Below are 18,152 nucleotides of genomic sequence, written 5' to 3' on the forward strand. Positions count from 1 at the left end.
CCCCAATACGGCGCACAGGTCACCCCCCCCAATACTGCGCACAGGTCAACCCCCCCCAATACTGCGCACAGGTCACCCCCCCCCAATACTGCGCACAGGTCACCCCCCCCCAATACTGCGCACAGGTCACCCCCCCAATACTGCGCACAGGTCACCCCCCCCCCCCCTCCAATACTGCACACCGGCCACCCCCCCTCCAATACTGCACACCGGCCACCCCCCCTCCAATACTGCGCACAGGTCACCCGCTCCCAATACTGCGCACAGGTCACCCGCTCCCAATACTGCGCACAGGTCACCCGCTCCCAATACTGCGCACAGGTCACCCGCTCCCAATACTGCGCACAGGTCACCCGCTCCCAATACTGCGCACAGGTCACCCGCTCCCAATACTGCGCACAGGTCACCCGCTCCCAATACTGCGCACAGGTCACCCGCTCCCAATACTGCGCACAGGTCACCCGCTCCCAATACTGCGCACAGGTCACCCGCTCCCAATACTGCGCACAGGTCACCCGCTCCCAATACTGCGCACAGGTCACCCGCTCCCAATACTGCGCACAGGTCACCCCCCCCCCCGCTCCCAATACTGCGCACAGGTCACCCCCCCCCCCCAATACTGCGCACAGGTCACCCCCCCCCCCCAATACTGCGCACAGGTCACCCCCCCCCCCAATACTGCGCACAGGTCACCCCCCCCCCCCAATACTGCGCACAGGTCACCCCCCCCCAATACTGCGCACAGGTCACCCCCCCCCAATACTGCGCACAGGTCACCCCCCCAATACTGCGTACAGGTCACCCCCCCCTCCAATACTACACACCGGCCACCCCCCCCAATACTGCGCACAGGTCACCCCCCCAATACTGCGCACAGGTCACCCCCACCCCAATATTGCGCACAGGTCACCCCCCCCCCCAATACTGCGCACAGGTCACCCCCCCCAATACTGTGCACAGGTCACCCCCTCCCAATACTGCGCACAGGTCACCCCCTCCCAATACTGCGCACTGGTCACCCCCTCCCAATACTGCGCACAGGTCACCCCCTCCCAATACTGCGCACAGGTCACCCCCTCCCAATACTGCGCACAGGTCACCCCCTCCCAATACTGCGCACAGGTCACCCCCTCCCAATACTGCGCACAGGTCACCCCCTCCCAATACTGCGCACAGGTCACCCCCTCCCAATACTGCGCACCGGTCACCCCCCCCCAATACTGCGCATCGGCCACCCCCTCCAATACTGCGCACAGGTCACCCCCCTCCCAATACTGCGCACAGGTCACCTCCCTCCAAAACTCCGCACAGGTCACCCCCCTCCAAAACTACGCACAGGTCACCCCCCTCCAAAACTACGCACAGGTCACCCCCCTCCAAAACTGCGCACAGGTCACCCCCCTCCAAAACTGCGTACAGGTCACCCCCCCCCTTTCCTCCAATACTGCGCACAGGTCACCCCCCCCCTCCAATACTGCGCACAGGTCAAACCCCCCTCCAATACTGCGCACAGGTCACCCCCCCCCCTCCAATACTGCGCACAGGTCACCCTCCCCCAATACTGCGCACAGGTCACCCTCCCCCAATACTGCGCACAGGTCACCCTCCCCCAATACTGCGCACAGGTCACCCCCCCAATACTGCGCACAGGTCACCCCCCCCCCCCAATACTGCGCACAGGTCACCCCCCCCCCAATACTGCGCACAGGTCACCCCCCCAATACTGCGCACAGGTCACCCCCCCAATACTGCGCACAGGTCACCCCCCCCCCTCCAATACTGCACACCGGCCACCCCCCCCCAATACTGCGCACAGGTCACCCCCCCCAATACTGCGCACAGGTCACCCCCCCCCAATACTGCGCACAGGTCACCCCCCCCCCCCAATACTGCACACAGGTCACCCCCCCCAATACTGCGCACAGGTCACCCCCCCCAATACGGCGCACAGGTCACCCCCCCCAATACGGCGCACAGGTCACCCCCCCCAATACGGCGCACAGGTCACCCCCCCCAATACTGCGCACAGGTCACCCCCCCAATACTGCGCACAGGTCACCCCCCCAATACTGCGCACAGGTCACCCCCCCCCCCCCCAATACTGCGCACAGGTCACCCCCCCCCCAATACTGCGCACAGGTCACCCCCCCCCCCTCCAATACTGCACACCGGCCACCCCCCTCCAATACTGCGCACAGGTCACCCCCCCCCAGTACTGCGCACAGGTCACCCCCCCCCCCCCCAATACAGCACACAGGTCACCCCCTCCCAATACTGCACACAGGTCACCCCCCCCAATACGGCGCACAGGTCACCCCCCCCAATACGGCGCACAGGTCACCCCCCCAATACGGCGCACAGGTCACCCCCCCAATACTGCGCACAGGTCACCCCCCCAATACTGAGCACAGGTCACCCCCCCCCCCCCAATACTGCGCACAGGTCACCCCCCCCCCCCAATACTGCGCACAGGTCACCCCCCCCCCCCAATACTGCGCACAGGTCACCCCCCCCCTCCAATACTGCACACCGGCCACCCCCCCTCCAATACTGCACACCGGCCACCCCCCCTCCAATACTGCGCACAGGTCACCCCCCCCCCCAGTATTGCGCACAGGTCACCCCCCCAATACTGCGCACAGGTCACCCCCCCAATACTGCGCACAGGTCACCCCCCCCCCCCAATACTGCGCACAGGTCACCCCCTCCCAATACTGCGCACAGGTCACCCCCTCCCAATACTGCGCACAGGTCACCCCCTCCCAATACTGCGCACAGGTCACCCCCTCCCAATACTGCGCACAGGTCACCCCCCCCCAATACGGCGCACAGGTCACCCCCCCCAATACTGCGCACAGGTCACCCCCCCCCCCAATACTGCGCACAGGTCACCCCCCCCCCAATACTGCGCACAGGTCACCCCCCCCCAATACTGCACACAGGTCACCCCCCCAATACTGCGCACAGGTCACCCCCCCCCCTCCAATACTGCACACCGGCCACCCCCCCTCCAATACTGCACACCGGCCACCCCACCTCCAATACTGCGCACAGGTCACCCGCTCCCAATACTGCGCACAGGTCACCCGCTCCCAATACTGCGCACAGGTCACCCCCTCCCAATACTGCGCACAGGTCACCCCCTCCCAATACTGCGCACAGGTCACCCCCTCCCAATACTGCGCACAGGTCACCCCCTCCCAATACTGCGCACTGGTCACCCCCTCCCAATACTGCGCACAGGTCACCCCCTCCCAATACTGCGCACAGGTCACCCCCTCCCAATACTGCGCACAGGTCACCCCCTCCCAATACTGCGCACAGGTCACCCCCTCCCAATACTGCGCACAGGTCACCCCCTCCCAATACTGCGCACAGGTCACCCCCTCCCAATACTGCGCACAGGTCACCCCCCCCCTCCAATACTGCACACCGGCCACCCCCCCTCCAATACTGCACACCGGCCACCCCCCCCCAATACTGCGCACAGGTCACCCCCCCAATACTGCACACAGGTCACCCCCTCCCAATACTGCACACAGGTCACCCCCCCCAATACTGCGCACAGGTCACCCCCCCCCAATACTGCGCACAGGTCACCCCCCCCAATACGGCGCACAGGTCACCCCCCCCCAATACGGCGCACAGGTCACCCCCCCAATACTGCGCACAGGTCACCCCCCCAATACTGCGCACAGGTCACCCCCCCAATACTGCGCACAGGTCACCCCCCCCCCAATACTGCGCACAGGTCACCCCCCCCCAATACTGCGCACAGGTCACCCCCCCAATACTGCGCACAGGTCACCCCCCCCCCCCTCCAATACTGCACACCGGCCACCCCCCCCCTCCAATACTGCACACCGGCCACCCCCCCTCCAATACTGCGCACAGGTCACCCCCCCCAGTACTGCGCACAGGTCACCCCCCCAATACTGCGCACAGGTCACCCCCCCCAATACTGCGCACAGGTCACCCCCCCCCAATACAGCACACAGGTCACCCCCACCCCAATATTGCGCACAGGTCACCCCCCCCCCCAATACTGCGCACAGGTCACCCCCCCCAATACTGTGCACAGGTCACCCCCCCCCCCAATACTGCGCACAGGTCACCCCCCCCCCCCCAATACAGCACACAGGTCACCCCCTCCCAATACTGCACACAGGTCACCCCCTCCCAATACTGCGCACAGGTCACCCCCCCCCCAATACTGCGCACAGGTCACCCCCCCCAATACGGCGCACAGGTCACCCCCCCAATACTGCGCACAGGTCACCCCCCCAATACTGCGCACAGGTCACCCCCCCCCCAATACTGCGCACAGGTCACCCCCCCAATACTGCGCACAGGTCACCCCCCCCCCTCCAATACTGCACACCGGCCACCCCCCCTCCAATACTGCACACCGGCCACCCCCCCCCAATACTGCGCACAGGTCACCCCCCCCCAATACTGCGCACAGGTCACCCCCCCCCCCCCCCAATACAGCACACAGGTCACCCCCCCCAATACTGCGCACAGGGCACCCCCCCCCAATACTGCGCACAGGTCACCCCCCCCAATACGGCGCACAGGTCACCCCCCCCAATACGGCGCACAGGTCACCCCCCCAATACTGCGCACAGGTCACCCCCCCAATACTGCGCACAGGTCACCCCCCCCCCCAATACTGCGCACAGGTCACCCCCCCCCCCAATACTGCGCACAGGTCACCCCCCCAATACTGCGCACAGGTCACCCCCCCCCCCCCTCCAATACTGCACACCGGCCACCCCCCCCTCCAATACTGCACACCGGCCACCCCCCCTCCAATACTGCGCACAGGTCACCCCCCCCAGTACTGCGCACAGGTCACCCCCCCAATACTGCGCACAGGTCACCCCCCCCCAATACTGCGCACAGGTCACCCCCCCCCAATACAGCACACAGGTCACCCCCCCCAATACTGCACACAGGTCACCCCCCCCCAATACTGCGCACAGGTCACCCCCCCCAATACGGCGCACCGGTCACCCCCCCCAAGACGGCGCACAGGTCACCCCCCCCCCAATACTGCGCACAGGTCACCCCCCCCCCCCCCCCAATACAGCACACAGGTCACCCCCTCCCAATACTGCACACAGGTCACCCCCCCCCAATACTGCGCACAGGTCACCCCCCCCCAATACTGCGCACAGGTCACCCCCCCCAATACGGCGCACAGGTCACCCCCCCCAATACGGCGCACAGGTCACCCCCCCAATACTGCGCACAGGTCACCCCCCCAATACTGCGCACAGGTCACCCCCCCCCAATACTGCGCACAGGTCACCCCCCCAATACTGCGCAGAGGTCACCCCCCCCCCTCCAATACTGCACACCGGCCACCCCCCCCCTCCAATACTGCACACCGGCCACCCCCCCTCCAATACTGCGCACAGGTCACCCCCCCCAGTACTGCGCACAGGTCACCCCCCCAATACTGCGCACAGGTCAACCCCCCCAATACTGCGCACAGGTCACCCCCCCCCCAATACAGCACACAGGTCACCCCCCCCAATACTGCACACAGGTCACCCCCCCCCAATACTGCGCACAGGTCACCCCCCCCAAGACGGCGCACAGGTCACCCCCCCCAAGACGGCGCACAGGTCACCCCCCCCCAAGACGGCGCACAGGTCACCCCCCCCAAGACTGCGCACAGGTCACCCCCCCCCCCAATACTGCGCACAGGTCACCCCCCCCCCCCAATACTGCGCACAGGTCACCCCCCCCCCAATACTGCGCACAGGTCACCCCCCCAATACTGCGCACAGGTCACCCCCCCCCCCTCCAATACTGCACACCGGCCACCCCCCCTCCAATACTGCACACCGGCCACCCCCCCTCCAATACTGCGCACAGGTCACCCCCCCAATACTGCGCACAGGTCACCCCCTCCCAATACTGCACACAGGTCACCCCCCCAATACTGCGCACAGGTCACCCCCCCCAATACTGCGCACAGGTCACCCCCCCCAATACGGCGCACAGGTCACCCCCCCCAATACGGCGCACAGGTCACCCCCCCCAATACGGCGCACAGGTCACCCCCCCCAATACTGCGCACAGGTCACCCCCCCCCTCCAATACTGCACACCGGCCACCCCCCCTCCAATACTGCACACCGGCCACCCCCCCTCCAATACTGCACACCGGCCACCCCCCCTCCAATACTGCGCACCGGCCACCCCCCCTCGTACTGCGCACAGGTCACCCCCCCAATACTGCGCACAGGTCACCCCCCCAATACTGCGCACAGGTCACCCCCCCCCCAATACTGCGCACAGGTCACCCCCCCCAATACTGCGCACAGGTCACCCCCCCCCAATACTGCGCACAGGTCACCCCCCCAATACTGCGCACAGGTCACACAACCCCCCCCCCCCCCCTCCAATACTGCACACCGGCCACCCACCCCAATACTGCGCACAGGTCACCCCCCCCCCCAATACTGCGCACAGGTCACCCCCCCCCAATACTGCGCACAGGTCACCCCCCCCCCCCCAATACTGCGCACAGGTCACCCCCCCCCTCCCAATACTGCGCACAGGTCACCCCCCCCAAGACGGCGCACAGGTCACCCCCCCCCCAATACTGCGCACAGGTCACCCCCCCCCCCCCCCCAATACAGCACACAGGTCACCCCCTCCCAATACTGCACACAGGTCACCCCCCCCCAATACTGCGCACAGGTCACCCCCCCCCAATACTGCGCACAGGTCACCCCCCCCAATACGGCGCACAGGTCACCCCCCCCAATACGGCGCACAGGTCACCCCCCCAATACTGCGCACAGGTCACCCCCCCAATACTGCGCACAGGTCACCCCCCCCCAATACTGCGCACAGGTCACCCCCCCAATACTGCGCAGAGGTCACCCCCCCCCCTCCAATACTGCACACCGGCCACCCCCCCCCTCCAATACTGCACACCGGCCACCCCCCCTCCAATACTGCGCACAGGTCACCCCCCCCAGTACTGCGCACAGGTCACCCCCCCAATACTGCGCACAGGTCAACCCCCCCAATACTGCGCACAGGTCACCCCCCCCCCAATACAGCACACAGGTCACCCCCCCCAATACTGCACACAGGTCACCCCCCCCCAATACTGCGCACAGGTCACCCCCCCCAAGACGGCGCACAGGTCACCCCCCCCAAGACGGCGCACAGGTCACCCCCCCCCAAGACGGCGCACAGGTCACCCCCCCCAAGACTGCGCACAGGTCACCCCCCCCCCCAATACTGCGCACAGGTCATCCCCCCCCCCCAATACTGCGCACAGGTCACCCCCCCCCCAATACTGCGCACAGGTCACCCCCCCAATACTGCGCACAGGTCACCCCCCCCCCTCCAATACTGCACACCGGCCACCCCCCCTCCAATACTGCACACCGGCCACCCCCCCTCCAATACTGCGCACAGGTCACCCCCCCAATACTGCGCACAGGTCACACAACCCCCCCCCCCCTCCAATACTGCACACCGGCCACCCACCCCAATACTGCGCACAGGTCACCCCCCCCCCCAATACTGCGCACAGGTCACCCCCCCCCCCAATACTGCGCACAGGTCACCCCCCCCCCCCCAATACTGCGCACAGGTCACCCCCCCCCTCCCAATACTGCGCACAGGTCACCCCCCCCTCCCAATACTGCGCACAGGTCACCCCCCCCTCCCAATACTGCGCACAGGTCACCCCCCCCTCCCAATACTGCGCACAGGTCACCCCCCCCCTCCCAATACTGCGCACAGGTCACCCCCCCCCCTCCCAATACTGCGCACAGGTCACCCCCCCCCAATACTGCGCACAGGTCACCCCCTCCCAATACTGCGCACAGGTCACCCCCTCCCAATACTGCGCACAGGTCACCCCCTCCCAATACTGCGCACAGGTCACCCCCTCCCAATACTGCGCACAGGTCACCCCCTCCCAATACTGCGCACAGGTCACCCCCTCCCAATACTGCGCACAGGTCACCCCCTCCCAATACTGCGCACAGGTCACCCCCTCCCAATACTGCGCACAGGTCACCCCCTCCCAATACTGCGCACAGGTCACCCCCTCCCAATACTGCGCACAGGTCACCCCCTCCCAATACTGCGCACAGGTCACCCCCTCCCAATACTGCGCACAGGTCACCCCCTCCCAATACTGCGCACAGGTCACCCCCTCCCAATACTGCGCACAGGTCACCCCCTCCCAATACTGCGCACAGGTCACCCCCTCCCAATACTGCGCACAGGTCACCCCCTCCCAATACTGCGCACCGGTCACCCCCCCCCAATACTGCGCATCGGCCACCCCCTCCAATACTGCGCACAGGTCACCCCCCTCCCAATACTGCGCACAGGTCACCTCCCTCCAAAACTCCGCACAGGTCACCCCCCTCCAAAACTACGCACAGGTCACCCCCCTCCAAAACTACGCACAGGTCACCCCCCTCCAAAACTGCGCACAGGTCACCCCCCTCCAAAACTGCGTACAGGTCACCCCCCCCCTTTCCTCCAATACTGCGCACAGGTCACCCCCCCCCTCCAATACTGCGCACAGGTCACCCCCCCCCCTCCAATACTGCGCACAGGTCACCCCCCCTCAAATACTGCGCACAGGTCACCCCCCCCCCTCCAATACTGCACACAGGTCACCCCCCCCCAATGCTGCGCACAAGTGCCCCCCCCCATACTGCGCACAGTGCCACCCCCTGTATTTCACATAGGCATGACAGAAAAAAAAAAGATTATTCTCACCTGTCCTCCGTTCCCTCAGCGTCTTTTCTGCACCTGTGGCCCGCAGGCACATAGACCCCTTGATGATCGTGACCCGATCCAGGAGCCGCCGACATCAGCGCTGTAGTGCAGCGTATTGCCGCGCAGAGACCGGCTCTCTGCACAGCAATACCAGTGCCAGCCGCCGGCCTATCAGAGGCCAGCAACTGACGTCTGCGTCCCAGCGCAGCAGCGTATGACGTCACTGCCATGGGCTGTGACGCAGATGTCAGTTGCTGGCCTCTGATAGGCCTGCGGCTGGCACTGGTATTGCTGTGCAGAGAGCCGGTCTCTGCGCGGCAATACACTGCACTACAGCGCTGATGGCGGCTCCTGGACCGGGCTGTGATCATCAAGGGGTCTATGTGCCTGCGGGCCGCATGAAGCAGCCGGAGGGGCCGTGTGTTTGAGACCCCTGCTGTAGACTAATCTTGAATGCAATTGACAATTATTAGTTGCCTTCTTTAATATTTGCACTATGGAATGCTAAAAAATATTTACGACATTGATTGGCTTTGATTTTGAGTACTGTACAAACTGGTCTGTGGGCAAAGAACAGGTCGTTCTCTGACACCTATCTGCAGAAATACAGAGTGAGGAATATAACCTCATATAAACCGCATGTGTACTTTCTATGTCTGTGCAGATTAAGGAATCTGATGGCGTGGTGAACGATGAACTTCCAAACTGCTGGGAATGTCCAAAATGTAACCATGCTGGAAAGACTGGGAAAGTGAGTATATAGGAACTCCTTGGAGATTTAATGCTGTCCAAAGTACTACAAGCAAATTCAGTTCATATTTAATTTATAGACTTCATGTTAATATTTTCTAGTAATTGTTTGGTCAGCAGATAACACATGCATGAAGATTTCAAAGAAGACTGACTGGACTTTTACACTTTGTTTATTCCTCGGCTGAGTCAACACTTGTTCTCAATAGGGAGAGGCGAATAAGTCGCCAACAAGACACCTTTTGGCAGTGGCTTACCTTCCATGAGAACAAAGAAATTTGCTTGTTCAAATCCAACTTAACCATATCCAAGATTTCTTTCATATAAATTTAATTATTTTGTTTACTTCATATAGTGCCATCATATTCTGCAACACTTTACATACATTGTTACTAGTGTTGAGCGAGTATATTCTATTAACCCTTTCGCCGAGTACGCTCGGGCCGAGCTCCGAGTATTTATAGCTGCTCGGTGATATGGTTGAATCGCTCCACTGTGCATGATTTGCGACTGTTTGACAGCTTTATTACATGTGAGGAATGACTATTTCTTACACATTCCTCACATGTAATAAAGCTGTCAAACAGTCGCAAATCATGCACACGGGATTCAACCATATCACCGAGCAGCTATAAATACTCGGAGCTCGGCCTGAGCATACTCGGACAGAACATACTCGCTTAACCCTAATTATTACTGTGTTTGAAGACCAGAGTACCCAGAAGAAACCCATACAAAGAGGGAGAGGACATGCAAACTCCTTATAGATATTGTCATTGGTTGGCTTTCAACCCAGGACCCCAGCGCTGTAATACAACCATGCTATCCACCATTTTCAATGGGAAATTCATGCTGCAATTAATAATAATTCAGATTTTTCTGCCATGGATTTGAAATATCCTTCAATAAGTGACACGTCAGTTACAGGTTTGGCTTCTGTGTGTACCCACCCAGATACTGTCGCAGGTAGTCAGATGTGGATTAGCCCCACTGGATGGGGCTAATCTCCATACAGTCAGAGTAGTTAAAACTGCACCTATGAGTGTCGGCGTCTGATTTCCAGCTGCTGATTTAAAGGCTAATGCCCTGCAGATTTTTAAGGCAAAAAAAAATATCCTTTGCTCATACTCTTTAGTCTAAGGCTAGGTTGAAATGTGTTCATTTGCAAACCTGTAAGAAAAAAACGCTTAAATTTCAGCAAGTTTCCCATCGAGTAGAATGGAGAAAAAAATGTCTTTATATGATTTTTGGGGCTCTACAAAAACTTTGTAAAATGCGTGCTTTTTTTTTTTTTCCTTTGTACATCCCCAAAAGATTTAATACATTGTAAACCTGACAAAATAAAATGTTTGGATTATGTCTTGCCCACTGCAGGTTTATGGATACACTCCAGTATATGTCAGAATATATTTTTTTGTAATTCAGGCGTATACATATAACAGAATGCACTGTATGAATCTGATCCTCGCCTAATCTGTACATTTACACCTTTTTGAATGTAAAAACAAAATTAGAAACACAAATTCTTGTGTCTGGATGTCAATAGTTACAGTGCCCCCTTGCTTCTGATTTCCTCTCTTAGGCTGTGTGCCCACGATGCGTTTTTTAAGCGTTTCCGCAGCGGCAGAAACACTTAAAAAACACATGGTAGAAGGCCTGCCATGTTCCCCAATGATAATCCGCATGTGCTATGCACATGCTGCGGAAATTTCCGCTGCGGATTATCATTGCGGAAAAAAACGCAGCACTACCAATTATTTTGCGGAAGTGCTGCGTTTTTGCCACCACTGACTTGCATTGGAACGCATGGAATCCACATCACTGCATCTGAACATGCGGAATCCATGCGTTTCAATGTGCGGATGGTACCTGAGTCTGGAGAAGAGGAGCCTCTCCTCTGGACCTGGGTACCATAGAACCTGTAAAAAAAGAATAAAATAAATATTATATATTTACCTTCTGATGGCCCCCGGTCTCCTTGACTTCACTTTCCGGCAGCTCGCGGTGGACTGAAGGACCTGCGCTGACATCATTTAGTCATGTGACGGCAGGTCCTTCAGTGTAGTGTACCCCGAGCTGCTGGCAAGCCAGGACGGAGCAAAGCAAGACTCCGGGGGCCATTGGAAGGTAAGTATAGATTTATTTTTTTATTTTTTGACATTCTTTGGGGTCACACTATATACAGTTATATGAAAAAGTTTGGGCACCCCTATTAATCTTAAGCTTAATGTTTTATAAAAATTGGTGTTTTTGCAACAGCTATTTCAGTTTGATATATGTAATAACTGTTGGACACAGTAATGTTTCTGCCTTGAAATGAGGTTTATTGTACTAACAGAAAATGTGCAATCTGCATTCAAACAAAATTTGACAGGTGCATAAGTATGGGCACCTCACCAGAAAAGTGACATTAATATTTAGTAGATCCTCCTTTTGCAAAAATAACAGCCTCTAGTCGCTTCCTGTAGCTTTTAATGATTTCCTGGACCCTGGATGAAGGTATTTTTGACCATTCCTCTTTACAAAACAATTCCAGTTCAGTTAAGTTTGATGGTCGACGAGCATGGACAGCCCTCTTCAAATGATCCCACAGATGTTCAATGATATTCAGGTCTGGGGACTGGGATGGCCATTCCAGAACATTGTAATTGTTCCTCTGCATGAATGCCTGAGTAGATTTGGAGAGGTGTTTTGGATCATTGTCTTGCTGAAAGATCCATCCCCTGGGTAACTTCAACTTTGTCACTGTTTCTTGAACATTATTGTCAAGAATCTGCTGATACTGAGTGGAATCCATGCGTCCCTCAACTTTAGCAAGATTCCCGGTGCCGGTATTGGCCACACAGCCCCAAAGCATGATGGAACCTCCACCAAATTTTACTGTGGGTAGCAAGTGTTTTTCTTGGAATGCTGTGTTTTTTTGCCGCCATGCATAACGCCTTTTTGTATGACCAAACAACTCAATCTTGGTTTCATCAGTCCACAGGACCTTCTTCCAAAAAGAAATTGGCTTCTCCAAATGTGCTTTTGCATACCTCAGCCGACTCTGTTTGTGACGTGCTTGCAGAAACTGCTTCTTTCGCATCACTCTCCTATACAGCTTCTCCTTGTGCAAAGTGCGTTGTATAGTTGACCGATGCACAGTGACACCATCTGCAGCAAGTTGATGCTGCAGCTCTCTGGAGGTGGTCTGAGGATTGTCCTTGACTGATCTCACCATTCTTCTTCTCTGCCTTTCTGATGTTTTTCTTGGCCTGCCACTTCTGGCCTTAACAAGAACTGTCCCTGTGTTCTTCCATTTCCTTACTATGTTCCTCACAGTGGAAACTGACAGGTTAAATCTCTGAGACAGCTTTTTGTATCCTTCCCCTGAACAACTATGTTGAATAATCTTTGTTTTCAGATCATTTGACAGTTGTTTTGAGGAGCCCATGATGCCACTCTTCAGAGGAGATTCAAACAGGAGACCAACTTGCAAGTGGCCACTTTAAGTAGCCTTTCTCATGATTGCATACACCTGGCTATGAAGTTCAAAGCTCAATGAGGTTACAAAACCAAAAAAAATGCTTTAGTAAGTCAGTAAAAAGTAGGTAAGAGTATTTAAAACAAGAAAATGATAATGGTGCCCATACTTATGCACCTGACAAATTTTGTTTGAATGCAGATTGCACATTTTCTGTTAGTACAATAAACCTCATTTCAAGGCAGAAACATTACTGTGTCCAACAGTTATTACATATATCAAACTGAAATAGCTGTTGCGAAAACACCAATTTTTAAAAAACATTAAGCTTAAGATTAATAGGGGTGCCCAAACTTTTTCATATAACTGTAAATCCATGCCGTTTACATGGATTTATATAGTGTGACCAAGTTGTCAAGCAGTTTACAAGTGATGCTAAAATCGCTTGGAAAGCGCTTGACAACCCGCATGCGGAAATGCATGTGAAGAACGCTTCACTTCCGCATGTCCCTGGGAGGAAAAACGCATGTACAATCCGCATGTACAATCCGTATGTGTTTTTTTTCTGCCAGGGAGATGCAGAAACGCTCAGGAAAAATCCGGAGCATTTCTGCATTGTGGGCACATAGCCTTAAGATGTTAAGGTGCTAAGTGTTCAATGCAGGTGATAAGAAGCTTCTGCTAGTGCAATGGTACTTGCTGTTGGGCTTGCACAATAGCCAAAATCATTCCTCTTCCCTTGTTACAAGAGGTTGGTGAGGCTAATGGAGCTTATGTAACCACTAGCACTATGTATACTTGATGGACTTTTGAACGAGAATCAAAAGATAAGCAGAGGGTGGCATTTTTTTTGGTTCCATTCGATCTAACTAAGAAACCTTTTTAGTCCCTCATAAAGGCAAGGGAATCTCACAATTTTGTTAGCGATTACTGCCTACCTTCGACTTCCTTTCCCATGAGGAAATATGATATCTTGGTGATACCATGATTTTACTATGTGTCACCCTGGCACCATAATTTAATGTATATTTTTAAGCTAAAGAAAACATATTAAAAACTCATTAAAACCATATTGTAATTAATAACAATCTGTTTTAAATTGGGTTGTCTTGAATTCTAAATTGGGGTAAAAATCATTTATAACACAAAACTAACCATTTAAACAGGATTTTAGTCTTAATCACTTAATTCAATGTTTGTGGTTTTTATGCTGTTTGAAATACTTAAAACAGATGCAGAGATGCACTTTTATTAAATTAGATTATGGACTAATTAGATATTGGTGGCCTTATCAATAGAAAAGATCATTAATATTTGGTTAGTGGGAAAATGGGAAGAAGGGAAACCCCTTGCACTTTCTCCAATCTCTGCTTTTTAAAGCGCTTGTGGTGACTGGCTGAAAACTTGGTGCAGTTAATGGGATCGGAGATATAGTCCTGGGGAATGGGCACTATGAGTATGGAGCTGTGAGTTATGACGCTCCGCATTTCCCTGAGTGTTGAGGCTTTTGTTGTGCAGGGAAAAGCGTGAAAGGGTGGATTTCTACCACAGTGTTGTGGCTCCTTTTATTCTCAGGATTGATGGGGAAACCACAGATTGGACTCACTGAGCGTAAAGTGGTGTCCTAGGAATTAGATAAGAAATACCCCTGTAAATGACATTTCAGTAGCCAGTGGCGATTTTAGTTTATTAGTGATACCTTTTTGAAGATATTTTATTTATATTTTAAAGAGGGAACTTTCACAGGGTCAAAGGTGGTCAGATTTTGCTCCTGTTTTATTCCTGAGTATGCCATTTTTTTTAAATCCGACTTACTGCTGTAAAATATTGGCATTTTTATTTAGTGTTTATTTTTATAGTATTTATTAAGGGGTGTTGTTTACACCCTGCACCGCTGCACTGACTAATTGTATAGTAAATTGTATGTAGTAAATCACCTATATAAATATATAATTATATTATAAATATAATTAAAGGAACCTGTCACCTGAAAAAATGGTATTAACCTGCAGATGTGGGGTTAATCTGCAGGTTAATAGCGTTGTGAACCTGCCCTGCGCTGGCATATAGACCCACGCTGCTGGGAGGAAATCAACTTTATTCCCCCTCTTGCAGGCAGCGGCAGCAGTGCTGAGCTGCTGTCAGTCACCGCGACTGTACCTCTTCCGTGACTGAAACTGGAAAGCTGCCGGGGAAAACATTAATTTCCTCCCGGCAGCACGGGTTTAAGTGCCAGCACTGTGCAGGTTCACAATGCTATTAATCTGCAGATTAACCCCATATCTGCTGGTTAGCAGCATTTTTTCAGGTGATAAGTTCCCTTTAAGTGCATGTATTTGTGGCTAAAAATCATTTTTGCAGATTGATTTTTTTTTTGCACCATTTCCTTTCCATAGTTTGTGTTGTTTTGTCTATTATTGCTGGCTGCAGAGTGAGTTAAAGGAAATCCGTCAGCAGGCTTTTGCTCTGTAATCCGATAGCACCTTGATGTAGGGGCTAAGACTCAACAATGTGTTATTTACTGGGTTGTGTGTTGCTGTTTCAATAAAACTAGAGTTTTTCAGCAGGAGATTCTCTCTACAGGACTAGGTGTCTCCTGCCTCCATGTCAGCTGCCCTGTATAACTCCACCCCCACCACTGATTGACAGCTTTCTGTGTACGGTGTGCATAAACAGAAAGCGGCTTATCAGTGGTGTGGGCAGAGTTATTCAGAGCTCAGCATTCTGTGCAACAGAGAAAACTGTGATTTTATCACAACTGCTACATAGTTAACTAAGTGATACATCACTGGAATCCGGGTCTGTGCTCCTGCATCATGTTGCTCTCAGATTACATAGCAAAAACCTTGTGACAGATTTGCTTTAATACATTTGATCATCTCATTGACTATAGAAAGCAAACTGAAATTATTTTTTTTTATGAAACCCAATTGCGAAAATGATAGTCAGCTTCATTTATATAAAATAAAATAATAAATTGTCTCCAAAAGTGGAAAAACCCCTTTTAATGACAATACATTTGACTAAAATACTTAGGATGTGAATTGGCTGTAGAAAGACTTGTAAGTTAAACGTGTCTATAGTCAAAAAGAAAGGAAAACTGGCAAAGATTTGGAGTTTCACAAGATGCCTGGTCATTTCTTCTCACTTTATTACCATAGATCAGTATAGCTCAAAAGTGGAGTCACATTTTTAAGCATAAGATATAAAGTCGTTTGTGTTTTCTCACTTTTTTGGCCTACAAGCAAAAAAGAGGTCCAGGATTCAAATACGCCTCCAACCTGCCTGGGTCTCTGCTAAAGGAACAAAAGATGAACAGAGATAATAAAGAACTAACAGAACTGGTGAAAAAGAAAGAATGGGAAGAGACCCCCAGGCAGAACCCGGAGGAGCCACCAAAGAAGAAAATTCTGGAAGGCGTTGTAAAACGTAAACCGGAAGATGTCGTTTTTAAGAGGAAAAGACCACTTGAAAAGAATATGGATCCTGCAGTTAAGAAACGGGTTAGTATAAATGGGGTCAAACAGGTTGAAAAACAAAAAACGTAACAATCTTTTGCTAATGGATATTTGGATACAAGAGTAGAAATCAGAGCGACACTTTTTTTCCCGTTTGCAGTGAATCTGACCATTACTTATTACCCAGTGACTGCTATTTTACTTTATCCAAACCTGTTATACCTGGCCTTAACCTAAAAGTCTTTTACATGTGTTGTTTTGTTTTGTCTTGTTTTTTTAAAAACATTAAAAAGGCAATAAACTGAAGTCAGCCTGAAAATGTATTCTATTTAGAGGCACTAATTTGTTAATTCTTTTACTGATTGTATCTTAGATATTTGCCTTGGTTTCTCTTCATTTCAGTTTTATTGCTTTTCGATAGGTCATTGATCAAGAGCTTTAAATGTGAAAATTGCAACAAACAATATACAAAACTGCTTTGCTACACTATAAACATACTTTTTTTTTTTTTATATATAAAAGTCACAGCCCTGATGCCTGCTACTCTAGTGTCTCCATTATGCTTCTGACATTTCAGTGTAGTTTCTTGTCTCTACTAGTAGTGTTGGTGTATGAACTGTAATGAGGTTATTTTTCTTTTTCAGTTAAAACATGGAAAAGAGGAGAAGCTCTTCAAGAAAAAGGTATTTGTTTCTGGGGGATTATCAATTGTTGCTTTTTTTTTAATTATATGTATGTATATACAGGTGCTTCTCACTAAATTAGAATATCATCAAAAAGTTAATTTATTTCAGTTCTTCAATACAAAAAGTGAAACTCATATAGAGTCATTACAAACACAGTGATCTATTTCAAGTGTGTATTTCTGTTAATGACTTTTGTGTTTTCATTGGCTGTAAGCCATAGTCATCAACATTATCTCAGTAAATTAGAATAATTAACAAAAAACACCTGCAAAGGCTTCCTAAGCATTTAAAAAGGTCCCTTAGTCTGTTTCAGTAGGCTCCATAATCATGGGAAAGACTCCTGACTTGACAGATGTCCAGATGGCGGTCATTGACACACTCCGCAAGGAGGTTAAGCTACAAAAGGTCATTGCTAAAGAAGCTGGCTGTTCAGAGTGCTGTATCCAAGCATATTAATGGAAAGTTGAGTGGAAGGAAAAAGTGTGGTAGAAAAAAGTGCACAAGCAACTGGGATAACCACAGCCTTGAAAGGATTGTTAAGAAAAGACCATTCAAAAATTTGAGGGAGATTCACAAGGAGTGGACGGCTGCTGGAGTCATTGCTTCAAGAGCCACCACACACAGACGTATCCAGGACAATGGGCTACAAGTGTCACATTCCTTGTGTCAAGCCACTCATGACCAATAGACAACGCCAGAAGCTTCTTACCTGGGCCAAGGAGAAAAAGACCTGGACTGTTGCCCAGTGGTCCAAGGTGGTGTTTTCAGATTAACCCCTTTACGACATAGGGCGTATTAATACGTCCTGTGTCATGACACCCGGTTCAGTGAGTGCTCCAGCGGTGAGCCCGCACTGAACCGGGCACATGTCAGCTGTAATAATCAGCTGACATGTGCCCGCAACAGCTGCGGGTGGAATCACAATCCACCCGCGGCTGTTAACATGTTAAATGCCGCTGTCAATCTCCGACAGCGGCATTTAACGCTCGCTTCCGGGAAGCGCGTCCTAAGCCACGCCCAT

At 52.8% G+C, this 18,152-nt stretch overlaps 1 protein-coding gene across 8 annotated transcripts in view; it reads left to right on the top strand.

Annotated features, from left to right (window-relative positions):
- The window catches only part of KDM2B (lysine demethylase 2B), a 195,011-nt gene that overhangs the window by 153,814 nt on the left and 23,045 nt on the right, over positions 1–18,152 (top strand). For 6 of the 8 annotated variants that reach the window (XM_073676278.1, XM_073676284.1, XM_073676283.1 and 3 more), the window contains 3 exons: positions 9,439–9,525; positions 16,224–16,490; positions 17,090–17,128. In XM_073676278.1, coding sequence (XP_073532379.1) covers positions 9,439–9,525; positions 16,224–16,490; positions 17,090–17,128 — 393 coding nt within the window. The remainder of the gene's footprint in view (positions 1–9,438; positions 9,526–16,223; positions 16,491–17,089; positions 17,129–18,152) is intronic. The other 2 variants (XM_073676279.1, XM_073676280.1) reach the window with 2 other exon arrangements.

This window comes from Phyllobates terribilis, unplaced genomic scaffold (genome assembly GCF_046119375.1).
Source record: "Phyllobates terribilis strain yellow unplaced genomic scaffold, ASM4611937v1 Scaffold_1__5_contigs__length_1240528914, whole genome shotgun sequence".
NCBI lineage: Eukaryota > Metazoa > Chordata > Amphibia > Anura > Dendrobatidae > Phyllobates > Phyllobates terribilis.